The sequence below is a fragment of the Xiphophorus couchianus genome, chromosome 24 (assembly GCF_001444195.1).
Source record: "Xiphophorus couchianus chromosome 24, X_couchianus-1.0, whole genome shotgun sequence".
Lineage (NCBI taxonomy): Eukaryota > Metazoa > Chordata > Actinopteri > Cyprinodontiformes > Poeciliidae > Xiphophorus > Xiphophorus couchianus.
This window is the reverse complement of record NC_040251.1, coordinates 12,680,821-12,708,191: the sequence shown is the minus strand read 5'-3', so window position 1 is coordinate 12,708,191 and position 27,371 is coordinate 12,680,821. Positions and strand designations below refer to the sequence as shown.

At 36.3% G+C, this 27,371-nt stretch overlaps 2 protein-coding genes and 2 long non-coding RNA genes across 4 annotated transcripts; 3 read left to right on the top strand and 1 right to left on the bottom strand.

Moving 5' to 3' along the window:
* The first annotated feature begins 177 nt into the window (after positions 1–177).
* On the top strand, positions 178–9,478 carry LOC114141256 (proteolipid protein 2-like). Its single transcript, XM_028011750.1, has 5 exons — positions 178–505; positions 4,221–4,376; positions 4,463–4,561; positions 6,910–7,003; positions 7,510–9,478. Exons 1-5 carry the CDS (start codon positions 407–409, stop codon positions 7,521–7,523), a joined length of 462 nt encoding a protein of 153 aa, XP_027867551.1. The 5' UTR covers positions 178–406; the 3' UTR covers positions 7,524–9,478.
* Positions 4,472–7,548, bottom strand: LOC114141259 (uncharacterized). Its single transcript, XR_003594806.1, has 3 exons — positions 7,477–7,548; positions 6,264–6,363; positions 4,472–4,647 (listed from the first exon to the last, which is right to left on the bottom strand). It is a non-coding gene; the product is annotated as an uncharacterized LOC114141259 (long non-coding RNA).
* A 1,265-nt stretch (positions 9,479–10,743) lies between the features above and the next one.
* LOC114141258 (uncharacterized) lies at positions 10,744–12,214 on the top strand. The gene is made up of 2 exons (XR_003594805.1): positions 10,744–11,111; positions 11,224–12,214. It is a non-coding gene; the product is annotated as an uncharacterized LOC114141258 (long non-coding RNA).
* Positions 12,215–15,655: 3,441 nt separating this feature from the next.
* On the top strand, positions 15,656–25,731 carry plp2b (proteolipid protein 2b). Its single transcript, XM_028011751.1, has 5 exons — positions 15,656–15,984; positions 22,733–22,888; positions 22,973–23,071; positions 24,556–24,649; positions 25,152–25,731. The coding sequence occupies exons 1-5, from the start codon at positions 15,886–15,888 to the stop codon at positions 25,163–25,165; spliced, it is 462 nt and encodes a 153-aa protein (XP_027867552.1). The 5' UTR covers positions 15,656–15,885; the 3' UTR covers positions 25,166–25,731.
* Positions 25,732–27,371: the final 1,640 nt, after the last annotated feature.

The following is a 27,371-nucleotide window of genomic DNA, read 5'->3' as shown; positions in this document are numbered from 1 at the left end:
TCAGTACTAATCACATCTAGTGACATAGAAGAAGAAAAAAAACAACTTGTGTCCACAGTTTTTAATTTTTCTTTCTCCCATGTCACCAGGCTGCATAATCTGGCTCTAACACAATGTGGTAGCATGTTGCCATGAGCGGAGCTCCATACCCAGGGGAAACACCAACGCCCCTGCATACAGTCCGCTGGCCCCGCCCTGCTCTAACACTCAGTTTATTTCTCAGAGACTTTTTCACCAGACTGCTTTCTTCTCTCCACCTGCTTACACGAAAGCTGCACTCAACCACACTGGGGGAACTGCTTCTTTCCTGAAATATCTCACCTAAGGAAAACTTTTGCTCATCCAAACTCGCTCTTTTACTAAAGGGAAGCTACTTCAAGGCCTCTACGTTACCTTTTCTCCCAGGATGGCAGCTGATATAACCGAGAGCTCCTCTGCGAGTGTCGTGCAGAAGCTGCAAAGTTACGTGCGGACCCCGAAAGGCACCATCCTCGCTGCAGAAATAGTGAGTTTACAGTGGAAACAAAGTGACTCTTGAGCTCATAAAGCTGGCTGTGCTGCGTTTTTACAAATCACGTGTGGCTGATGCAACCAATTAATATTTAATGGGTTATTATGAGTTAATGTTGGTACTGATTTTCAGGCTGATGGAGAAGCAGATCATATTGATGTGAATGACGGAAGTTAGGGTTTAGGAATGCATGTGGTTTGTGGGGGAGTTGAAGGCTGAGGGACAGGAATGACGGGTTTCCACCTGTTACAGGCACATTTCACACTAAAGAGCTAAATACTGAGGCCTCAAGGAAAATTCAGTTCGAAAGTACTTTATTAATCCCAAAGGGAAATTAAATATTGTTGTAGCTCATTACATTAATCCAGATTCTTCAAAGGGTCAAATAATAGCAAAATGTTGGAACTGTACACTGCAAAAACACAATTTGTTATAAAGTAGTTTTGGTTTAGTTTCTACTGTAAATGTCTTAGCAGACTGGTAAGATATAGGAGGTCGATTTGAGTCAATAACTCGTTTATATTGTATTGGTTCTACTGTCAGATTATTTCACATGTAACAAGACATTTTCCATGGTCATCTGGAACTAGTACTTTTTAAATCTATATTAAAGATTTATCGACTTAAAACAAGCTCCTATATTTAGCTGAAAAGTTACTTCAAGTTAGTTTTGACTTATTTCAAGTGTACTAAGATATTTTAACCAAAAACAAAACCAAGAATAATTCGTAAAATAAAATGTCTTTTGTTGTGTTTAATTATGTGTTCTGCAAAGGTATTTATAATTTTTTAATGATTTAATTTTAATAAAATATTCTATTTCCCAAAGTAACTGGGAGCCACAACAGAAGGATGAAAGAGCCACACGTGGCTCCGGAGCCATTGGTTGCCGACCCCTGCCTTAGGCCATTTTAATATTGGTTTACTAGAAAATGACTGAAGTTATTTACAGTAGAAAATAACTTCTACTGTTAGCTAGCACCTAAAGCAGTCTGTGCCTCACTGGAAAAAGGATCTGCTGTCCCAAATGGAACAAGCTCATTTTAAAGACGGCCTCTCTGAGCTCCACCCACTGTAAAAGTTACCCTCCGGTTTTTTTGTTCTGTTTTGTTGTTTTTTCATGAGATAGTAATGGAAATTCCAGACTGGTGTGAAGATTAGGCCCGGGAACAAGGAATCCACGAAGCTTTTAACCCGGATCTCGGCTGCCGCTCCATTCAAGGATTGACATCAGGCAGAGAAATCCTCCATCAGGCAGGATTTCTGAAATAGTTTAGAAAACATTTACTGCTCCCTCAATCCCCCAGGAGAAAAACAGGAAGGAGAATATTTTACTGCTAACTATGGGAGTTTCAGTTTGGACGGAAATGGGCCTCATAGCATCAATTGCTGGGAATACTGATGTGAAACTGGGAAATGTGAAGCTCTAATCATCGTTTATTTCATATGGAATGACTTCTCTGCCTGTCATAGTCATGGTGATTGTGTAGGAACATGTTTACATTTGCAGGTTAATGTGCAAGTTAATGTGTGTGACTTGCAGTGAGTGTGCAAGTCAGACACCCACTGCAAGGGAGTCACATGTTTCTTCATCATGTTTGAATCTGCAGAGATAAGCTGGAATGGAAGATCTGAACCTTAACGTTAATAACATCACTATTAAAGGGTATATTCATTTCATTTCCAGGTCTGTTTAGACTTGTAGCTCATAACAGTTGTATTTATTTCCAAAAGCTAAAATGAAGCCTGAAAAAAACACAGATATTGTGTTTTGAAACGCCAAACTTTGGCATCAGTAACTAAAACAATGTCCATCCAAGAGAAAAGTGATAACAGAAAAGTGTCCAGTTCAAATTTGAGGTTTTAAAATGAGGATTTGCATGGTGATCTGAGCAGTTTGGAGACTCAACAAACCGGTACGCTACGGAGACATTTTAAAAATTCTCTGTAGTGAACCTGATCTATATAAAATTGTTCACAAAACTTAAAATACAAAATTCTAATAAAAAAAATTGTTGGCGTAGATGTAATTTGTGCTCCATTTCTGATCAGCATTGTTACTTTGATGGGTTTGTGCCTGTATTTATATTTTTCCAAACAGCTGTTACCAAAGTAGTTCATGTTTTATGACACTAAAGATACTGAGGCGATGCATGAAAGGAAAGCTAAAATACTCTCCTTTAAGATGGCGACTAATTATTTTACTAATTGATTATTATATTGATTATTCTGATAAATTGGAAAAAGAAATTTAGAGAAAAACATTTAGTCATAGCTGGAGGGCTGAAGACATTTTATTGTTGTAGTCTGCAATTTTACCTCTAAATGGCATTAAACTCTACTTACTGATCCTTCAATAACATGAGTTTACATTTTTCATGTTTTTATACTTCCCTTTGGGGCTGCTTCTAAAAACAATCCAAGCATTTAAAAAACATCCACCCGTTTTTTGGCAATACTTAGTTCTCATGCACCGTCACACCTCCGTGAACTTTGTAACTGTCAGCCATTTTAGCAGCCAGTTGCTATGACAACAACAAACAGCCCCCATGCTACAGCTCTCGCTTCGTTCCTAACTTATGAACTATGTAAGTATTACAACTATTACTCGATTACAATTTTTGAGTACTCTACCCACCTCTGTGTAATACCAAAATAAATATCACTTCTACAGGGATATTTACTGTAGCACTTACTGCCGAACTAGCAAAATTAGCTTAGCTAATGCTTATATGCTAGCTGAGACGGACATGTAGCCTATGTGTGCTTACTCTGCCAGAACCGGAACCTTGTTATTAAAGAGCTCGTACGTCCTTTACAAATCCGTTTAAACATTGATTGAATACGTCCATAGATTTCAGGCGAAGCTCCTCCATGATGTAAACACTCTTCTTGTTCACCAAGTAGTGAACTATATCACAAAATGAGATCGGAGGCAGCTTGTCCACATTTTCCTTCTCGGTCTCATATGAGTCCATCCCGACAGCAGCCATTTTGTTCATGGATCTTTCTCTCGCACCAGGGGCTTGAGCTCCTGCCCCTTTTATCCTTGATGCCCCTAATGCCCTTTTTGAGGGTTTTTTTCTTTTTGTTTTTCAAAAAATATATATATTTTTTTCTATTTTTTTATCTGTATGTCAGAAGGCCTGCTTGTGCCCCATCAGCAATAATATTTAGCTAAATATAATAATTTATATAATCAACTGGCAGATTATCTCCTAGTGAAATTTAATCTCCCAGTGGGACGAGTACTTTTTCATCAACATTAAGGAAATTAAGGAATTACTGATTTAAAATAAGATCATATCTTGTTGAAAAGTTACTTGTAAATTAGCTCTTTTATTTGAAGTGTACTAACATTTTCAGTAGAAACTAGAGCAAAAATACCTGATAAGATATTGTGGGGGGTTTTCAGTGCAGTCAGATATACCCAGATGTTTCTTTCTTTTAAAGGTTGATATTTACACAAAATATTTAATGTCGCAGCGATTATAGGTCGTCTTTTAGTTTTTATGCAGCAGATTCTTGGTGGGATTTGTTTGGATGTGTGATTACGTTTGCCCTTTTTTTCTACATAACGGAAAATTGCTGAGGGAACGGCCCATTACTGTAAATCTGTCTGCTTGTTCCAGACACTTGAAGAAGGTTAAATTTTAAATCACTGTCTCACTGAGGAGCTTTCTTTTTGTTTTTTTGCCTGTTTTCACAGGTTCTCAGTCTCATAATCCTTATCTGCTATGCTTCGTCCTGGTATGGCGGCTACACTGTTCCTGCCGTCTGCGAGATGTGCTTTGCTATCGTGTTCTTCTGTGTCTTCATGATGGACCTGGACAAGCAGTTTACAGCCATCAGCTGGGTCTGGAGTGTAAGTTCTTCATGAGCAAACGCATTTTAAAGCGGCGCGGCGCTCAGTGCATTATGTTCTGATTTTTAAAAAATTTTTTCCTGCAGGACTTAATCCGTGCCTTTACTGGCACTCTAGTTTACCTCATCACGTCGCTCGTCTGCGTCATCAGCGGAGCCGGGGACGGAGCGCTCATCGCAGGCGGGGTCAGTTCGCTCGTCTCATGTCTGCTCTGAAACTCCTGATTCTGGGTTTTACTGTTTCTGACGGCCGTTTACCATGCGACATGTTTCTAGGGAGATATGCAGAAGAAAATATGTTCTGTTTACCCTGATACACGGCAGCTCTTTGTCACAATTCACTAATTCTGAGAATCTGATAACATCCCACATTTCCTTCCTGTTCAACTTCAAAAACAACTGTAGTTATTTTCAAACAGCTTCACTTTGAAAGGTTTTATCAGAGTGTGGTAAACTGAATGTTATCACCAGGGTCATAATAGTTTTGGGTTTTTCATTATAGTTTTGTTGTAACATTTTGTTAGTTTTATTTAGTTTTTAGCGTCTGTTTGCTAGCTTCTATTTGTTAGTTTTATTTATTTTTTCATATTTTGGTCGATTTTTAGGTGTAGAATTAAAATAGGTTAAAGTATTGTGTTGTGATCATGTAATGAATGCTCAACAGAAGACACCATTTTTAAAAAATATAACCAATTATTGCAGAATAACTGTTGTTTTCTCCCAACTTTTGTTGTCGCCATTTTGCGTCGCCAGGCAGAAAATGGAGAATTGTAATTTGCCAACAGCTGATGTAAACTGGATGGCTGAGGAAAAAATAAATTAACTTCATATCAGTTCGAAAGTCTAATAAATGGATTCATTAACAAGAAAGTGAAGGATGTAATATCTATAATTTCAGCATGTTTTAGTTTTATAAATGCACAATATTGTTACATTTAGTTACAGTTTTTTGCTATTAATTACTGTTTTTATTTATTTCAGTTAATGAAAATGTTTTCTCAATTTGACTTTTTTTATTTTGTTAGTTTAAGTTAACTGTCATAACCTTTGTTTGCACATCTTCAAGAGTAGAGTGCAGACCATGGCATATAGTCAAAACATTTTGAACCACATGCCAAACCTCGGATGTTTTCTTCTCCCTGGAATAAAAGTCATAAAATAATTTTATTGTGAATTACTTTCTCTTTATTTTAAATGCCAAACAATAAACTAAATATTCATTAGTTTACTGAAACAAAATGGAAAAGAAGAAATTATTGTAGTTCCATAAAGGGGCCTCAGACGTTTTCTGTTACATCGGAAAGGCGTTGAATGGGTTGAATGTTTTTGTTGGCTCTTTGTTCAAAACCCCGGCCATATTTAGCTAAATCAGTCTGTTTTTCAGTAAATAGTCACCGAGCATTTGTGATTAAAATGAAGGCCAAAAAACATGGCTAATAACAGAAAATACTTTCCGTACCTAACTGTTTCCATTTAAGAAGATATTTAAATTAGTAAATGAAAACGTCCCTCTTCAAAAATTATTTTAAAAGTACATCATTTGTGGTCAGGGGTCCACACAAAATTATTCCAAGGGCTGCTAATGGCCCCCGAGCCACACTTTTGACGCCCCTGGTATAGTGGGAAAGGTGTGGAAAAGCACAGAAGTAGAAAAAGGTCAGAATTCAAAATCTTGTCTCGACTTGTTCTTACTCACTGCGTATCCCAGGCAAAAATAATATTCACAAAAGATACTTTGAACCTAAAGGGCAGAGGTCAAGATTTCACAGGAGCAACGAGGAATAAAATGTCTCAAATGTTTTTAGTCTAACATGAGCTTTGTAGCAGTACTGCATTCAGATATTTTTGCTTTTGGATTTCAACATAAAGTGAGTTTCCCTTTTCTTACCCACATCCTTCCTCTGTGCTGTGAATCCCTGGCTGGGTCGCAACACGAGGTCACAACCATCTGCATCCGACCAGGTTGCGACAGAACATCTAAGTTGCAGCTTTGCATGTGTACAACATGACAATAAAAATAAATTAATGCAATTGTGGAAAGCATCTTTAATTTTGAAAAAAAAAAATGTTTATGTTAATTAAGCCATATTGTCACAGGAAATAAGTCTGTATGGGACTGAATGATTGATCCTAAAATGAAAACTGAAATAATTGAGCTGTTTTGCTCGTGTTAGGCCATTTGAACACGTGGTGGCTCCTTCTATGAACCAAAAGGGAAGTTCGTTTTTTGTCTGAAAATGTCTGATGGTGTTTATTTTGCAGTCTGACATGAACAGAGAAGTAGCAGAAGAAAGGGATGTAAATAATTTAAAATAAAAACTCAAACAGTTTGCCATTAATTTTAATCGACACATAATCAAACTAAAATAACTGAACGGACTGAACTAAAGTTCAAAGGAAACAGGGCTGATCTAATTAAATGAATAATAAAAGCAAATACAGATAACAAGTAAATCAACAAGAATAAAAACAACCCAAGACCCTAAGCTTTTGTTTTAATATTAATAAAGTTCTTGTTTTGCTGTATTTCCCAGGTGTTCGGCTTGCTCGCTGGTCTCCTGTTTGCATATGATACGTACACCATCTACCTGCAAATCAAGAGCGCCAGGTCGCAAACTGAAGGTTCTGGTAGGAACATAAGTGTTTATTCACCAATGCATCCAAAATCTCCCCTGTGACATAAACACTGCAAAAACACAAACTTTTACCAAGTATTTTTGTCTAGAAATCACTTAAACTTAAAGTTATACGATATAGGAGCTTATTTTAAGTTAATAATCCTTTAATATTGATAAAAAGTTCCAGTTCCATTGGCAGATTTGATCTTTTATATAAGAAATTTTTCCAATGAGTGAAAAAAAATTCTACCAATGTAACCAGTACTTTTTTTCGCCAACTTTTAAGGTATTATTTACTTAAAACAAGCTTCTACTGTATATCTTGCTGAAAAGTTACTTGGAAGTTAGTTTTGTCTTATTTCAAGTGTAACACTATATTTGGACTACAAACTAGACCAAACATATTTGGTAATATTTTGTGTTTTTGCAGTGAACCTCGTGCAATATATATATTTTTCCTGTTGGTATATAAAACAGACTTACTTTCTTGATGTACTTTTCTAAATTAATTTCCAGGTGGCACAGCTTAACCAGTCCACACATCTGTCATCGATGCTGCAGAAATACAAAAACAGAGAAGAGCGGCTCACTGAAGGGAGATGGACAGTAAAATGACCAGGTCACAGTTTTAATCATTGCAACTGTATGGTGTGAACAAATGAGAAGTATTTTAGCAGATGCCTGAGAGGAATACCACAGAACCAAAGTGAGAGGCACTGTACTGTACATCTGTATCTGCATGTGTGCTGCGGTGGGAAAAACCCCCAAGTTTTTGTTCCGACCAAGACAGACCATCGACTAAACAGGGAAACCTGACATTAATAAGGTAACAAAAGACTGTTTGGTCTCTTCAAATAGCTTTTCTAATACTTTTCTTTACTGTTAACGAACTGCTGTAGGAAATATTAATTGTGTTATTTGGACATCGGAAGTAACTGATGCATTAGGAGTTATTTAAAAACAGATAATATTCATCTTGTCATTGATGTCAATATTTGTTTTTGTAAAAGTCAGTAAAACATTATAATACACAGTCTCTATTTTTTTATGAGGGTTTTGTTAAGAGGTCATGAGTAATAAATATGTCACTAACTTAAATTGACTCTCCTGGCATTTTCAGTTGGATAAAATTTTGAACTAAGCAAAAGGCTCAACGGATAAACACAGCAAAAAACAGAAAATCTTAACAAATATTTTGGTCTAGTTTCTAGTAAAACATCCTACAACACTTGAAATAATACAAAACTGACTTATAATAGATTTTCAGCAAGAAATAGGAGCTTGTTTAGTAATTAATTAATACTGATGAAAAGGCGCTACTTCCTTTGGCAGATCATTTCACTTACAACATCGGAAAAATGTCTTGTTATGTGAAATAATCTGAAAAAGAACTAGTTCTTCTTCACAAATATTAAGCTATTTACTTACAACAAGTTCGTATTTATTTCTATAAAGTTAATTAGAAACCAGACCAAAAACTCCTGGTAAGATTTTGGTTTTGCTGCGAAGATGCTCATATTTTATGGATTTGCGTCAAGCTAATGTGGCCGTTGGAGAAACAGTCTGTTCACGTAAACGGGCCATGCTAAGCGCTACTAGCGCTACTAGCTAACTCTTAAACTCTGAAATAAACAAAGAGATACTTTTAATGTCGCTGTGTTTTAATAAATCAGAGATGCAAGAACCTATTTAAAACAAAATGGCCCTTTTTAATGTCATTTATTCGGACATTAGGAGAGTCAGAAGGCGCATAGCTATTAGCGGCTAACAGTACAACAGTGGTGCTGGATTCAGTTGGTAGCGTTTTGGTTTGGCGCTGATACTGTTTAGCTTATAATCTCTTGCTTTTCTAAAGCATTTTGTTTCAACCTTTTCGCCACATTTCGGTACTGACACAACCCTTTTTGGTACTGAAGTTTGCGTAAAGGAAATTATCCTTGAAATAAAGGGCTATTTAGACCAGTTAACCATACTGGAGACTTTTTTTCATCCACTTTTTAGTAGAAAGAGATAGAGGCACAAAAAACAATCAATCATGCAAATGGGAATTATCAAACTCATGCGATTAATTGATTTATTGCTTATTTGTGACAGGCTTAATTGGCTATCAGCAATATATGATTTGTAGATAAAAGTATTATTATTTGGGATTAGCACTAGCAAAGGACAGCTTGCATTTTAGGACTTCATGTCTCAGGAAAACACAATCAGACACCAAAAAAACATTGATTCCCAGACAATTATCCATAAAAAGGCCAAACGGATGCAAAGGGAAGAATGCAACTGATTAAAACTTGCGATATTGTCACTCCAGAGGGCGCTGTTGCCTCAATACATACAGCTTAACCTTACAGGACTGGAACGCTGGAAATTTCCCATTTTTATTTGTATGAAGCAAACAGAAGCAATAAAAACAAAGTTTGAATCCCAGATTTTACAGCAACCTCCATATCTGATGCTATATTACTCAGAACATAATTTAAAACATTATTCCTACAAATATTCATCTTCCAATCTCTATTTTATCAAAGTGAATAATCTGGAAGTTATCTACTGCAGGGAGGACATTAACGGCTCATAACCTTTTAACTAAACCTTTGAAAAAACCTAATCAATTTTCAGTTTCATTTCATGTAGTTGTACTTCCATCCTTTTTCCTTTATGGATTTCTGAGTCCTAAACAATTGATGGGTTCTGTGGTTATTTGTCAATACTGTTCTTTTGGTTTGGGTTTGAGAACATATTTCTGATTTTTGTATATTTGATATTGACTCCTCCTCAGTTGATCGATACCACACAGATTATGTCGTCCTCCCTCGTTTTCGCTCATCTTTTTATTCTTGCTCAGGTTATGATTTTTTCTTACATCTGTAACACATTTTTTAAACATGGGAAGCCATCTTTCTCGAGATTTTTTCGTAGTGTCCCTGTTCTCCTAAAAAGAGACAGAAGATTAGAAATTTGTTTTTGGAGGAGAATCTTGTCATTCTAATGTTTTTTTTCTAACAATGTGCAGTTTGTCTCTTTATATTCAGATTATTGTTTGCTTTGAGAAATAAACCGTCATTACAACAAAGAGTATTAGCATTTCTATCTTTTTTCCTGAGTTTCTTTCATTTGATTGTTGGCTGTGGATTTTAAGTTGTTGTTCTTATTGCCGCTAGATGGAGCCAATCAGTAACTGATGATCAAATATGTGACATTTAAATTTTTTTTGCTTAAGTAAAAATATGTTGAAGTAGTGTTACTCTTACTTGAGTCAAATTTTTGGGTACTCTGTGTAACAGAGAAAAAAGTGTGTGTGTATGTATGTAAATGTGAATTTTACCCAAAGTAATAATAATAGTATGTATTTATAATGAGATTTTTGATCCGTGTGTTTGGAGACACCTAGTGGTGTGATGAGTGACTGCATACAACGGGTCCTTCAGGCGCTCTCTCCGCTTCCCCCGCCGGGATTCTGAGGAGCGCTGGTGGAGGTGCGAGAGGCGCAGCTCTTCGCTATTTTTCTTTTACTTAGGGTCATATTTTTCTAGTTCAACAATTAACGAAATACTGTGAGATCATTTAACATTTACAAATATAATTTGTAAAGTTTTCTCGTGTTTTGGGCTGGAAAACGTGCGCCAGTTGGTGGTTGTGGCTGACCGCTTAGTCATGACGCTAATTATGTCTTTTGTTTTTCAGCTGCTGGGCCACTTGCGTGCTGTCAGAGTCACATTGTTTCAATTTGTATCGCACTAGGTGAGTTCAAAGTATAAATTTATGAATATATATATATATATTTAAATGTTTTGTTAATGTTGAAACTGTGAACTATTATGGCAGTTGTCTGTTATTTTACTGTTTGATTCATGGAATAAGAATGTTTTGTTTTGGAGGAATTGTTAACTGTTTTATTGTTTAAACTATACGATCACATCTAAAAAAAATGAAATAAGAAAAATAGAGAATTCTGAGGAATGCTGGTGGAGCTGTTGGGCCCCAAAGTCACTTTGTGAGAGAGTTTCATTTTGTATCGCACTAGGTGACAAACAACCAAACACGGAAGGCTACATCTGCTCACCTCTGAAAATCACCCAGAATCAACTCAGGAGTTTTTGTAACCCCTGTTGTTGGTATAATGGATAAAAACAAATGATCTCACATGGATCCCAGTGAGGATCTCAGTTCATGGAGGCCAGTGTTCACTAAGGATCTCTAATCTCATCTGATTTTCTTTTTTTACAGAGTGCATCCATGCTGCCCCCATGATTCATTCTGAGATTACATTGTTTTATGTTTTTTTTTATTATTATTAAAATCCCTTCCTTTATTTAGAACCTTTCAATTGCATTCCTGTTATTTTTAAAGCCCTGAATGATAATCCCCTTTTTGGGATCATGCCAGCCTTCACCAAACTGCTTCCGAGGCTTTTTAAAAGCATGATGATGATATTAACTTTTCCCAAACTGACTTTTTTTTCCAGATTTCTTTGTGGAATAATTTGATCTTTTTTCAAAATTTAATTCAAAGGATATATTTACAGTGATGGAGTCACTATGAAATCAAATGAATTGGTATGGAAACGTCTATCACCAGAGACCAAGATGGAGGTTATAAATTAATAGATGTATCTACAGGATTTATTATCACTATTTTTATTATTCCCTAATTTTGTAAACAGTTTTAAGCATACAGTAAATAAAAATCAAATAGAAAAATTCATAAAACAGCATATGCTTGTGTGCAAAGTAAGCCTTTTATTTAGACATAACAAATAAAGTAATTATTATATAATTAGATAGTATATATTTTTTGTGACTATTCTTTAAAAGTGTGTTCAATAAATTTCAATTTCAATGCTAATAAACACATGATGCATTTTTGTAATTCAACTCAAAAAGGTTGACACATTTATACATATTTATTACACAAAGTGGGATATTTTTAGTTATTTCTGGTATTTATTATGATTATGGATTGAAGCTAATAGAAAACCCAAAATTTTGTGTTCAGTTTTACATAAGACCAATTTAAATAGCACTTTCAATGCAGTTGTGCATTTTTGACCATAGTATGACCTGGATAATGGTCCAGAATATGGTGCATTATATCCTCTAGCAGTGTAAGGTACAAAAGACTATAAAAATATATATTACCTGTGAATTACGTCGACCTATCCAGATCACTGGAAACATCGAGACTAATCTGAACAGCGCAATAAACGTGACAACAGCCACGAATGAACGAGTCCGTAAAGTTGTGCAACTAAACGCCATTATAATTATTAATATTAAGATAAGTGTCACAAATCTGTGCAGCAGCCATCTGAACTGTGGAGCCGCAGGAGGAGCTCTGAGCGCTGTGACACCAAACGCAGGGCCGTAACGCACAACCTGGAGGCCTGGGTTTAAAATCCTTCTTAGAGTTTTCCAGACAATAGTGGACCACACAAAGACATGCACAAATTACTAACGTTTTTTTTTTTTGTACTGTAACCATTAAAAAATCTCCCCTTCAGTTCAACCTTATATGTGGAGACACATTGTTGATGTTACCATTATAAAATAGCTCACAATTAAGTTTTGGCAAAGATCAATGTCATTTTCACAGCGTTGTTGTTAACAGCTGCTGAAAGTAACTAAAAAAGTTACTTTTAATGTAACTTGGTTACTTTCCAAATCAAGTAGTCAGTAATCTAACTGAGTTACTTTTTCAAGGAGTAATCAGTAATCCGATTAAAGTTACTTTTTCAAAGTAACTATGCCATCACTGGTTGTCAGTATGGAAATTGTGAAATGAGATGGTGTAGTAAGAGTTTCTGTGTATTTGTTTGGATGGCATTTATTTCCTTTTGTCAAAAATAGAAAAAAAAATCTTGTCCTTTTCTCGATCGCCTTCTTTGTGATTCAGAAAGTCCTAAGACAGAGTTGCGTTTGTTTGTTTTGTTCTTTTATGGTGCTTTTGTCATTTTAATCACTTCAACACAGAATAAAACGTAAACAAAGGTTTATTAGATCTCTAAAAATCCTAGTCGTGCCACACAACAACTTGAAATTATTCTGTTGAAGAATTAATTGTGCTTATTGTCTCTGGATGACTGTTGAGACATTTTTATTTCCACTTATTTGATGTAAAAAAAATAATGTTTAATGTGAATACGGGATGGTAGTTGCCCCGTTTCACCTCCGCGTAGATCCGCCCCTGGTAGCGCAGAAGCTGCGTTTTTAATCACCATATAACTGCGCAATTTAACATTTCAAAAATAAATTTGCTTAATGGAAAACACCAATCTTAAATAAAAACTCTCTTTAGTCGATGAAACGTTTTGGCGAAAGGATAATGGGCTTTTTTGGCCGTATCGAAACTGGTTTATTTCACAAAACTGCAATAGAAAAAGTTCTTCCGCATCACGCGAGTCACGTGATTAACAACCGGATGTTGTCATCTTCTTCCACGAAGAAGATGATGACAGGAAGTCGTTGGAGAATCGTGAGCGGCATGTTTTTTAAGGACTTTTTGAGTGAACAAACGTATTCACATGTGATTTTAATTGCGTCTCTTATTTAATGGAAACTCCACAGTTGTGAACTTATAATTTCGACTTTAGCGGAATATTGACAAAGTTTTAAGCACATTTGTAAAGCTGATAAAATCCAAACTGGACATGTTCTTTTTTCTTTCTTTTTTTGTAATCTTTTTAAAATTCATATATCTAGCATATATTCACTATGTAGTGCACATTAAACTGTGACCAATACAAACACACACACAACCTACATTACAAATTTTGATGTTTACATCTATTATGTAGGTGATTTTTATTTAAATGGGAAGAACAACTTTTCTTATACCAATTTAGCTAAAACAATTATAAAAAGATGTGTGCATTAAGCTTTTCAGATTACAAAATTTAGAGGTGATTATTGGATAAAACACAGATGCAGATGTAAGTAGTAGTTAATTAAATTTACTCTGTTGCATTTATCAAGTAACTTTTAGGAGAAATTGGACTTTTATGAGTTAATTTGCTTCCTTTTTCTTTCTGAGTATGAAGTATCGCTGCTCTTACTCAAGTACAATCTCTACCTAACTTTACTGGATGAAGGACAAACATATTTTAACCAAAAATGCACCAGATTAACTTATGTTAAAGTAAGACTTCTTCTTTCTACGAAAGTTTTTTTTAGTTAGATCACATGTTTTGTTTTTCAACACAGCTGTCATCAATCTAGATAAATTCACACAATTATGACCTTTTGACCAGTTTAAATGCTGTGGATTTCATGCTTTTACCTATGAACTATAAGCACAAACGGATAAAAATGAATGAATTAAAAATCAGCTCAGTCTTATTTGCCTCCAGCAGAGAAATTTCCTCTTATTGAAAATAAACATACTGAACCAGCGAAGCATTTCTGCACCTAAACGCTGATTTGAATTGCACTGAAACGAAACACACTTTCTGTTTCTGGTTTTATTCTGGCTTATGCTGTTTTAAAAGGGGAAGTTCCTGACAGACACTTTTTGTCTGTATTTGTTCAAAACAATAGGCACTGTGTTGTCAATCGTACTTTTAGTATTTACTAAAACATTGTTAGGCCCCAGAATCTTTTTTACTTGTATCATTGGTTATATTTTGTTGTCTCAATGCCAAAAAGGCTTTGCAACTCTTCTTTTTGACTTTTCAAACTATCTGTACACTGTAGCGTAATCCCCATTCATGTTGACTACCTTTGGTATATTTGGCTTAGAACTGGATCCATTTCAGCCCTGAGTCTGACTGCAGCTGTATTTCCATTAACCATGGAATTGTGCAAATCAAATTTACAAAAATAAATCTACTGGCGGAAACGTCAAAGAAGATGACAGGAAGGTTGGAGGATGATGGTTTGTTTTTTTTTGACGATGTGCAGAGCTCTGCTAGAGCTCACAGCATCGCAAACATTTTTTATGAATTGTGTGTTGATGTGTTGACTTTTGTCAAGACATCATCGCTGACTTTTTTCCTTTTCCTGGGAATTTTGATTTTAAACTCAGAATTCTTACCTGAAACTTTTGGTCTCAGAAAGATGAAGTCAGAATTCAGAAGGGGGAAAAAAAAGAATTTTGAGAAGAAAGGAATTCTGAAATTAAAGCCAGAATTCTGAAAAAAGTCAAAAATGCTGAGAAAAAATTCAAAATTCTGAGAAAAAAATTCAAAATTCTGAGAAAAAGTCAGAATTCTGAGAAAAAAGTCAAAATTCTAATAAAAATGTTAGAATTCTAAGAAAAAGTAGAACTTTGAGAAAAAGGAATTCTGAGATTAAAGTCAGAATTCTGATTTTAAAAAAGTAAAAATGTTGAGAAAAACAGACTTCTGACATTAAAGTAAATAATTTTGCAGAAAAAGTTACAATTCAGAATAAAAATCATAATTCTAAGATCAAAGTAAAAATTTTGAGGGAAAAAAATAAAAACTGTGAGGAAAAACAGGTCAGAATTATTATTTTTAAATATCCTCTTCAGTACTAATCACATCTAGTGACATAGAAGAAGAAAAAAAACAACTTGTGTCCACAGTTTTTAATTTTTCTTTCTCCCATGTCACCAGGCTGCATAATCTGGCTCTAACACAATGTGGTAGCATGTTGCCATGAGCGGAGCTCCATACCCAGGGGAAACACCAACGCCCCTGCATACAGTCCGCTGGCCCCGCCCTGCTCTAACACTCAGTTTATTTCTCAGAGACTTTTTCACCAGACTGCTTTCTTCTCTCCACCTGCTTACACGAAAGCTGCACTCAACCACACTGGGGGAACTGCTTCTTTCCTGAAATATCTCACCTAAGGAAAACTTTTGCTCATCCAAACTCGCTCTTTTACTAAAGGGAAGCTACTTCAAGGCCTCTACGTTACCTTTTCTCCCAGGATGGCAGCTGATATAACCGAGAGCTCCTCTGCGAGTGTCGTGCAGAAGCTGCAAAGTTACGTGCGGACCCCGAAAGGCACCATCCTCGCTGCAGAAATAGTGAGTTTACAGTGGAAACAAAGTGACTCTTGAGCTCATAAAGCTGGCTGTGCTGCGTTTTTACAAATCACGTGTGGCTGATGCAACCAATTAATATTTAATGGGTTATTATGAGTTAATGTTGGTACTGATTTTCAGGCTGATGGAGAAGCAGATCATATTGATGTGAATGACGGAAGTTAGGGTTTAGGAATGCATGTGGTTTGTGGGGGAGTTGAAGGCTGAGGGACAGGAATGACGGGTTTCCACCTGTTACAGGCACATTTCACACTAAAGAGCTAAATACTGAGGCCTCAAGGAAAATTCAGTTCGAAAGTACTTTATTAATCCCAAAGGGAAATTAAATATTGTTGTAGCTCATTACATTAATCCAGATTCTTCAAAGGGTCAAATAATAGCAAAATGTTGGAACTGTACACTGCAAAAACACAATTTGTTATAAAGTAGTTTTGGTTTAGTTTCTACTGTAAATGTCTTAGCAGACTGGTAAGATATAGGAGGTCGATTTGAGTCAATAACTCGTTTATATTGTATTGGTTCTACTGTCAGATTATTTCACATGTAACAAGACATTTTCCATGGTCATCTGGAACTAGTACTTTTTAAATCTATATTAAAAAATTAATAAAGTTTATTTATATAGCACATTTCAGCTAAACATCACATACAGTCACCAATTGAGAAATCAGTAACAAACATCACTTTTTGTCAAAAATCATCAAAACACATCAAATATGTTGGTCAATTTTCCATTTATTTCAAGTTCAAAGCAACTCTAAACTGGAGGTGTTTTATCCTTGATTTAAAGGAACTTAGTTTTTCATTAACAAGCCATGATTAAAGAATTATTTACTTTAAAAAAGCTAAATCTGTATGAGAAGTTACTAGTTTGGTCTTATTTCAAGTTTACTAAGATATTTGCATTTAAAACTAGATAAAATACTTTGTTAAATTCTGTTTTTGCAGTTTATGTGTAAGAGAAAGTCAACTCTGAGCACACAGTCGTCCTGGTGGTGGCACAGTCATGCTGTGGGATGTGATTGTACTGGTTTCATTATGGGATAAAACGACAATGTAATTGTTTTTATTGATTAAAACAAAATTATAATTGTTCCAACAGCAGCAGTTCTCTATTACTACATTCAAGCAAACAAGTTCAGCCGTAGTTTTATTGCACTTCTTGTACAGAATATAATTTTTTTCTGTCAGCTCTTCGTGGAGAAACAGATTAGCTTGTTATTTGTTGGGCGTCTTGTTTCTAGCCAGCTGTAGTTTTAAAACAGCTTCACATTAATAAGAGTGACATGTTTATACAGAAATAGGGTGAAAGTGTGACCAAATTTGGGCAAGGAAAAAGTTTACCTTCCTCCTTTGATCCAGCTGACTGGCAGTGTGTAGAAGCAACTCATTAAACTAATGCTAAACTGGGATAAACAAGATAAAAATGACTGTTGTAACTTTATAAAACCTTAATATACTTGATGCCATTCCATGTGTTAGCTACAGTACAAATAAGCAATGCACATCACAAACCTTTAAGCAAATTATGTCTTTGCACATCAGTTTGTGGTTACGAACTTGCAGATTCGTAACCACAACAGTGATAATGGAACAACTCAAGCAACACCTGAAAAGAAATCTGTAGTCATGGCTAAATGCAGCCACTTCCTGTTAGGGAACTTTGTTTTATTTCTGTTCTTAACCTTTTTTTTTTTTTTTTACTTTATTGTTGCATGAATGCGTTTGTTTGCATTTCATAGTGGTGTGAGTCTCTTTGGCCTCCATTATTTGCGTAGGTTCTGTATTTACTGTTGTTGAGATTACCGTAACTTCTTTATATATTTAAACACACTTGCTGGTTCGGTGGAGTCTTATGTTATGGGGAGAGAATCATTGGTCGGCCCCTTCAGAGTCCCTGAAGGTGTGAAAATGACCTCAGCAAAGTATATGGACTTTGACTGTTCACTTTCTTTCATGGGTCATAAAGAAGAGCCGAACCTTCAGTAGCAAAATCATCTTCATGCATGACAAGGCACCATCTCCATTAATGTCTGGAAAATGAACCATTCCAAAAATCTTCTGAATGTAATGTCACAAATCAGCAGATGCTGCCCCTCACCTAGCAACCGCAGTGAAGCCCTGCCCGTTACCTAGCAACCAAAGCCAAGTCCAGCCATGTTACCTAGCAACCTAAGCTGAGTTCCAGCACATTTGGTCAGCTGGTTTTACCGCTTTGTGCTCTGTACGATAGCTGCTGGAAAAGAAAAGTGTTTTGTTGTCAACTTACCATCCAGAAACAACTTACTATATTCTTGTTGACTAAAATCTCATTTTCTCAGAATAATTTTTTGCTTTGTATTGTCCTTAGGCCTATCCTAACCAGTTCAAGGAAGCATCATAGGTCACCTTTAATGTTGTGTTCACAAACAATCATTGATAATGACTAATATCCGCTCATTCATTTACAAAATGTTAAGATTTCCTTGTATCGTTTTTTCCATCTGAGACACAATTTGAAATTAAAATGGCTTCAAATTAAGTTTAGATTAAATTAGCATGTGTGATGGACAAACTGTCCTGTGTGAATTAGGAGAATATTCAGCAGCTGCAAACTCTGCTTATGCCTTAGGCCATTGTGATATTGGTTTACTAGAAAATCATTTAGTGAACTGAAGTTATTTACAGTAGAAAATAACTTCTACTGTTAGCTAGCACCTAAAGCCAAGTAAATGTAATACTGTGTTTTTTAAAAGCAAGAAAAACCTTCAGTCTGTGCCTCACTGGAAAAAGGATCTGCTGTCCCAAATGGACCAAGCTAATTTTAAAGACGGCCTCTCTGAGCTCCACCCACTGTAAAAGTTTCCCTCCGTTTTTTGGGGGGGTTTTTCTTTGGTTTTTTTCATGAGATAGTAATGGAAATTCCAGACTGGTGTGAAGATTAGGCCCGGGAACAAGGAATCCACGAAGCTTTTAACCCGGATCTCGGCTGCCGCTCCATTCAAGGATTGACATCAGGCAGAGAAATCCTCCATCAGGCAGGATTTCTGAAATAGTTTAGAAAACATTTACTGCTCCCTCAATCCCCCAGGAGAAAAACAGGAAGGAGAATATTTTACTGCTAACTATGGGAGTTTCAGTTTGGACGGAAATGGGCCTCATAGCATCAATTGCTGGGAATACTGATGTGAAACTGGGAAATGTGAAGCTCTAATCATCGTTTATTTCATATGGAATGACTTCTCTGCCTGTCATAGTCATGGTGATTGTGTAGGAACATGTTTACATTTGCAGGTTAATGTGCAAGTTAATGTGTGTGACTTGCAGTGAGTGTGCAAGTCACACACCCACTGCAAGGGAGACACATGTTTCTTCATCATGTTTGAATCTGCAGAGATAAGCTGGACTGGAAGATCTGAACCTTAACGTTAATAACATCACTATTAAAGGGTATATTCATTTCATTTCCAGGTCTGTTTAGACTTGTAGCTCATAACAGTTGTATTTATTTCCAAAAGCTAAAATGAAGCCTGAAAAAAACACAGATATTGTGTTTTGAAACGCCAAACTTTGGCATCAGTAACTAAAACAATGTCCATCCAAGAGAAAAGTGATAACAGAAAAGTGTCCAGTTCAAATTTGAGGTTTTAAAAGGAGGATTTACATGGTGATCTGAGCAGTTTAATTACTGCTCTGACTATGTTGTCCTTTCTGCAAATGTCCTAATTTTGAGTCTGTGTACTCCTGTTAACGATTAATCAATTACTAAATTAGTTAACGATTATTTGAATAATCGATTGACCACAATTAATCTGATTAATTGTCTCAGCCACACTCAATTATTCAACTCAAATATATTTTAAAAAATGAATTACTGCTCCATCTAACTATCTATAAATCCACAAAATCTTTTTCTTGATAAATGTCATAGCAGCTGCAGTCTAAAATACTGTACTTGCTGCTACAGCATCAATTCATCACATTACCATTATAAACTTGATTATTAAGAAAACAAAGTAGAGAGTAAAAGTCTTTGAGACATTTGTGGCTCAACAATGACTTACCCCTTTGAAAATCAATAGCAAGAACAAATTCACATTCATTTATCTTTTATACTTTCAAGATTTTAAGCTTTCTGCCTCTAAAATATGACAATACATGCAATTTAAGGTGCCTGTTTAGTTTTATTTCTATGAATTTAGAAAATAAGACGTTGTGTAATAAGTCAGAATTTGCTCAAAGTGATGAAATAAAACTTCCCTCATGGTTTTACTCTCACTATTTCCACTTTCCTTTGTGCTTGGGGAAAAAAAGTGTTTCAAAATAAAGGCAGCTCCCATAGCAACTGTTGCTGTTTGGTTAGTATCTGCACCATGCATGGGCTGAGCTCTTGGGGCTCGTGTTGCGGCTCACTATAATTAGCCAAAAGTTTGCAATAATTTCGCTGCAGTCAGTTTAAAACGAGCAGCTCATTATTACACTGATGCCAGTGTACTCCGGCTGAGATCCTGAAACGCTGCGGACAGATCCCAGTCTGTGCAGCTCAACATGAAGGTGTCAACAACTCAGAGGCTGGTTTTGTTCTCAGGGAGTCCTCTGTGTGGTATGGTGGGTGTTTTTCTGTATGACGGCCTCTTCAGCCAGCTCTGTCCTGAATAGAGCTCCTTTTGTGCGTTACGGTTTGGCCTCGGCCTCTTCGCTGCCCTACAGAGGCAGCCTGTGCCAGTCGCTGAAACACATGAACTTCTGATGCCTCTGAGTTGCCGGCTGGCTGCCTGTGGGCGGCATGTGAGGTAGTAGTGACAGATGTGAGCCTGGTGTCTGCTCACTTCGGTCAGTCCTGTATCATGTAGACTGCAGGGATTTGACACTGTCGGCCAACTTGTCTGTGCCTTAGAATAAAACCGTGCGATTTGTAAGACAAGCTTTTAGTCATAGCTGGAGGGCTGAAGACATTTTATTGTTGTAGTCTGCAATTTTACCTCTAAATGGCATTAAACTCTACTTACTGATCCTTCAATAACATGAGTTTACATTTTTCATGTTTTTATACTTCCCTTTGGGGCTGCTTCTAAAAACAATCCAAGCATTTAAAAAACATCCACCCGTTTTTTGGCAATACTTAGTTCTCATGCACCGTCACACCTCCGTGAACTTTGTAACTGTCAGCCATCTTAGCAGCCAGTTGCTATGACAACAACAAACAGCCCCCATGCTACAGCTCTCGCTTCGTTCCTAACTTATGAACTATGTAAGTATTACAACTATTACTCGATTACAATTTTTGAGTACTCTACCCACCTCTGTGTAATACCAAAATAAATATCACTTCTACGGGGATATTTACTGTAGCACTTACTGCCGAACTAGCAAAATTAGCTTAGCTAATGCTTATATGCTAGCTGAGACGGACATGTAGCCTATGTGTGCTTACTCTGCCAAAACCGGAACCTTGTTATTAAAGAGCTCGTACGTCCTTTACAAATCCGTTTAAACATTGATTGAATACGTCCATAGATTTCAGGCGAAGCTCCTCCATGATGTAAACACTCTTCTTGTTCACCAAGTAGTGAACTATATCACAAAATGAGATCGGAGGCAGCTTGTCCACATTTTCCTTCTCGGTCTCATATGAGTCCATCCCGACAGCAGCCATTTTGTTCATGGATCTTTCTCTCGCACCAGGGGCTTGAGCTCCTGCCCCTTTTATCCTTGATGCCCCTAATGCCCTTTTTGAGTTTTTTTTTTTTTTTTCAAAAAATGTTTTTAAATTTTTTTATCGTTGGTCAAGAGTGTCCACATATTTTGTTTTCGTTGGTCTCAAAACCATGGGTCCGTTATGCATTCTCTTATTAAGGTGGCACAGATCACTTCTGGTTCAGACTTTGGAATTATGTATAAGCTAATGTTTTTAGTATCTGGAAAATAAACCTCTGAAATGTAATGTCACAAATTAGCAGGCACTGGACCTCGCCTAGTAACCCCAGCAAAGCTCCACCGTTACCTAGCAACCCCAGCAGAGTTCCGCTGTTACCTAGTAACCCCAGCAAAGCTCCACCGTTACCTAGTAACCCCAGCGAAGCTCCACCGTTACGTAGCAACCCCAGCAGAGTTCCGCTGTTACCTAATAACCCCAGCAGAGTTCCGCCGTTACCTAGTAACCCCAGAAAAGCTCCACTGTTACCTAGTAACCCCAGCAGAGCTCCAGCACATTGGTATGAAGGAAAATACAAGTGTTTTGTTGTTGGTTTGAAAAAGAACCTTCAATGCAAGCTTTCTTTTATTTGAAGTGTACTAACATTTACAGTAGCAACTAGAGCAAAAATACCTGATAAGATATTGTGGGGGGTTTCAGTGCAGTCAGATATACCCAGATGTTTCTTTCTTTTAAAGGTTGATACATGTATTTGCACAAAATGTTTCATGTCGCGGCGATTACAGGTCGCCTTTTAGTTTGTATGCAGCAGATTCTCGGTGGGATTTGTTTGGATGTGAGATCGCGTTTGCCCTCACATTGAGAGCCACATTATAGAAAACAGGCCTATAATGAGCTGCAGGCTGTTTGACTTTATGATTTGTGTGTACTGGCAGCATTTTGCTGATCTGAGAAGAGTGCATACTTTTTCTACATAACGGAAAATTGCTGAGGGAACGACCCATTACTGTAAATCAGACGCTTGAAGAAGGTTAAATTTTAAATCACTGTCTCACTGAGGAGCTTTCTTTTTGTTTTTTTTGCTTGTTTTCACAGGTTCTCAGTCTCATAATCCTTATCTGCTATGCTTCGTCCCGGAATGGCGGCTACACTGCTGCTGCCGTCTGCGAGATGTGCTTTGCTATCGTGTTCTTCTGTGTCTTCATGATGGACCTGGACAAGCAGTTTACAGCCATCAGCTGGGTCTGGAGTGTAAGTTCTTCATGAGCAAACGCATTTTAAAGCGGCGCGGCGCTCAGTGCATTATGTTCTGATTTTTAAATTTTTTTCCTGCAGGACTTAATCCGTGCCTTTACTGGCACTCTAGTTTACCTCATCACGTCGCTCGTCTGCGTCATCAGCGGAGCCGGGGACGGAGCGCTCATCGCAGGCGGGGTCAGTTCGCTCGTCTCATGTCTGCTCTGAAACTCCTGATTCTGGGTTTTACTGTTTGTTTCTGACGGCCGTTTACCATGCGACATGTTTCTAGGGAGATATGCAGAACAAAATATGTTCTGTTTACCCTGATACACGGCAGCTCTTTGTCACAATTCACTAATTCTGAGAATCTGATAACATCCCACATTTCCTTCCTGTTCAACTTCAAAAACAACTGTAGTTATTTTCAAACAGCTTCACTTTGAAAGGTTTTATCAGAGTGTGGTAAACTGAATGTTATCACCAGGGTCATAATAGTTTTGGGTTTTTCATTATAGTTTTGTTGTAACATTTTGTTAGTTTTATTTAGTTAGTTTTATTTAGTTTTTGGTGTCTGTTTGCTAGTTTCTATTAGTTTTATTTTTTATATATATATATATTTTGGTCAATTTTTAGGTGTAGAATTAAAATAGGTTAAAGTATTGTGTTGTGATCATGTGATGAATGCTCAACAGAAGACACCGTTTTCAAAACATATAACCAATTATTGCAGAATAACTGTTGTTTTCTCCCAACTTTTGTTGTCGCCATTTTGCGTCGCCAGGCAGAAAATGGAGAATTGTAATTTGCCAACAGCTGATGTAAACTGCTTGGCTGAGGAAAAAATAAATTAACTTCATATCAGTTCGAAAGGCTAATAAATGGATGGTGTGGAAAAGCACAGAAGTAGAAAAAGGTCACAATTCAAAATCTTGTATCGACTTGTTCTTACTCACTGCGTATCTCAGGCAAAAATAATATTCACAAAAGATACTTTAAACCTAAAGGGCAGAGGTCAAGATTTTACAGGAGCAACAAGGAATAAAATGTCTCAAATGTTTTTAGCTCAAGCTTAGCATGTGTACAACGTGACAATAAAAATAAATTAATGCAATTGTGGAAAGCGTCTTTTCTTTTGGGCATGAAATAGAAAAAAGAATCATCATTGCTTTAATCTTTCTTATGAATATATAGTAAGAAACACCAAAAAACAATGTTTATGTTAATTAAGCCATATTGTCACAGGAAATAAGTCTGTATGGGACTGAATGATTGATCCTAAAATGAAAACTGAAATAATTGAGCTGTTTTGCTCGTGTTAGGCCATTTGAACACGTGGTGGCTCCTTCTATGAACCAAAAGGGAAGTTCGTTTTTTGTCTGAAAATGTCTGATGGTGTTTATTTTGCAGTCTGACATGAACAGAGAAGTAACAGGAGAAAGGGATGTAAATAATTTAAAATAAAAACTCAAACAGTTTGCCATTAATTTTAATCGACACATAATCAAACTAAAATAACTGAACGGACTGAAATAAAGTTCAAAGGAAACAGGGCTGATCTAATTAAATGAATAATAAAAGCAAATACAGATAACAAGTAAATCAACAAGAATAAAAACAACCCAAGACCCTAAGCTTTTGTTTTAATATTAATAAAGTTCTTGTTTTGCTGTATTTCTCAGGTGTTCGGCTTGCTCGCTGGTCTCCTGTTTGCATATGATACGTACACCATCTACCTGCAAATCAAGAGCGCCAGGTCGCAAACTGAAGGTTCTGGTAGGAACATAAGTGTTTATTCACCAATGCATCCAAAATCTCCCCTGTGACATAAACACTGCAAAAACACAAACTTTTACCAAGTATTTTTGTCTAGAAATCACTTAAACTTAAAGTTATACGATATAGGAGCTTATTTTAAGTTAATAATCCTTTAATATTGATAAAAAGTTCCAATTCCATTGGCAGATTTGATCTTTTATATAAGAAATTTTTCCAATGAGTGAAAAAAAACTTCTACCAATGTAACCAGTACTTTTTTTCGCCAACTTTTAAGGCATTATTTACTTAAAACAAGCTTCTATATCTTGCTGAAAAGTTACTTGGAAGTTAGTTTTGTCTTATTTCAAGTGTAACACTATATTTGGACTACAAACTAGACCAAACATATTTGGTAATATTTTGTGTTTTTGCAGTGAACCTCGTGCAATATATATATTTTTCCTGTTGGTATATAAAACAGACTTACTTTCTTGATGTACTTTTCTAAATTAATTTCCAGGTGGCACAGCTTAACCAGTCCACACATCTGTCATCGATGCTGCAGAAATACACAAACAGAGAAGAGCGGCTCACTGAAGGGAGATGGACAGTAAAATGACCAGGTCACAGTTTTAATCATTGCAACTGTATGGTGTGAACAAATGAGAAGTATTTTAGCAGATGCCTGAGAGGAATACCACAGAACCAAAGTGAGAGGCACTGTACTGTACATCTGTATCTGCATGTGTGCTGCGGTGGGAAAAACCCCCAAGTTTTTGTTCCGACCAAGACAGACCATCGACTAAACAGGGAAACCTGACATTAATAAGGTAACAAAAGACTGTTTGGTCTCTTCAAATAGCTTTTCTAATACTTTTCTTTACTGTTAACGAACTGCTGTAGGAAATATTAATCGTGTTATTTGGACTTCAGAAGGAACTGACATTAGGAGTTATTTAAAAACCAAATAATATTCGTCTTGTCATTGATGTCAATATTTGTTTTTGTAAAAGTCAGTAAAACATTATAATACACAGTCTCTGTTTTTTATGAGGGTTTTGTTAAGAGGTCATGAGTAATAAATATGTCACCAACTTCAATTGACTCTCCTGGCATTTTCAGTTGGATAAAATTTTGAACTAAGCAAAAGGCTCAACGGATAAACACAGCAAAAAACAGAAAATCTTAACAAATATTTTGGTCTAGTTTCTAGTAAAACATCCTACAACACTTGAAATAATACAAAACTGACTTATAATAGATTTTCAGCAAGAAATAGGAGCTTGTTTAGTAATTAATTAATACTGATGAAAAGGCGCTACTTCCTTTGGCAGATCATTTCACTTACAACATCGGAAAAATGTCTTGTTATGTGAAATAATCTGAAAAAGAACTAGTTCTTCTTCACAAATATTAAGCTATTTACTTACAACAAGTTCGTATTTATTTCTATAAAGTTAATTAGAAACCAGACCAAAAACTCCTGGTAAATTTTGGTTTTGCTGCGAAGATGCTCATATTTTATGGATTTGCGTGAAGCTAATGTGGCCGTTGGAGAAACAGTCTGTTCACGTAAACGGGCCATGCTAAGCGCTACTAGCGCTACTAGCTAACTCTTAAACTCTGAAATAAACAAAGAGATACTTTTAATGTCGCTGTGTTTTAATAAATCAGAGATGCAAGAACCTATTTAAAACAAAATGGCCCTTTTTAATGTCATTTATTCGGACATTAGGAGAGTGAGAAGGCGCATAGCTATTAGCGGCTAACAGTACAACAGTGGTGCTGGATTCAGTTGGTAGCGTTTTGGTTTGACGCTGATACTGTTTAGCTTATAATTTCTTGCTTTTCTAAAGCATTTTGTTTCAACCTTTTTGCCACATTTCGGTACTGACACAACCCTTTTTGGTACTGAAGTTTGCGTAAAGGAAATTATCCTTGAAATAAAGGGCTATTTAGCAGAGGTGTGACCAAGTCACTGTGTTGCAAGTCTCAAGTAAGTCTCAAGTCTTTTTCCTCAAGTCCAAGTCAAGTCTCAAGTAAAGACAGGCAAAAGTCGAGTCAAGTCTCAAGTCAGGAACCTTTAATTTCAAGTCATTTCGAGTCGTTTTTATTTTATTTATTTTTTTATAATTTGCAATTATACATAAAATTCAAATAATAGACCATTTGTTCGTTTTAAAATATGTATTTATCTCAAATGATAGAACATGTGTAGCTGAACACAAAGTATAAAAAACATCTTTAAATTGGACCACTTTATTGCCCAGTTCTGTTAAACTTGATATTCAATAAAAAAAGAGGAAAATGCTGACATTTCCACAGCACAATACAAAGAACCAGAACAGCAGTTTTTTCCTCTTTTCTCTGACCTGTCAAAACAATATATTGTCAATATAATTTCCCAACGTAGATGTCTTCAAACACACCAACCATCCTTAGATGATACTAGACCCGGCTCATCATCATGATGGGACAGAGAGACTCTGTTCCCTGTGTTCAGGTCCAGAATCTGCTTTCTGTTCCGGAGCCCCGCTCACTATCCACCGGCTTCCTGAGCTAACACGGTGCACATTATTTGTGGAGGCATTTGACGGACCGGATTTATGGTAAATAATCACCAATTTAACCCGGAGTACACATGCTAACACGAAGTTAGCTAAAGTCAGCTATCTTACAGCAAAAGAAAAGCGCCACCTACCGATCTTTGTGAAGCTTCAAATGCCGAACAAAGTTGGAC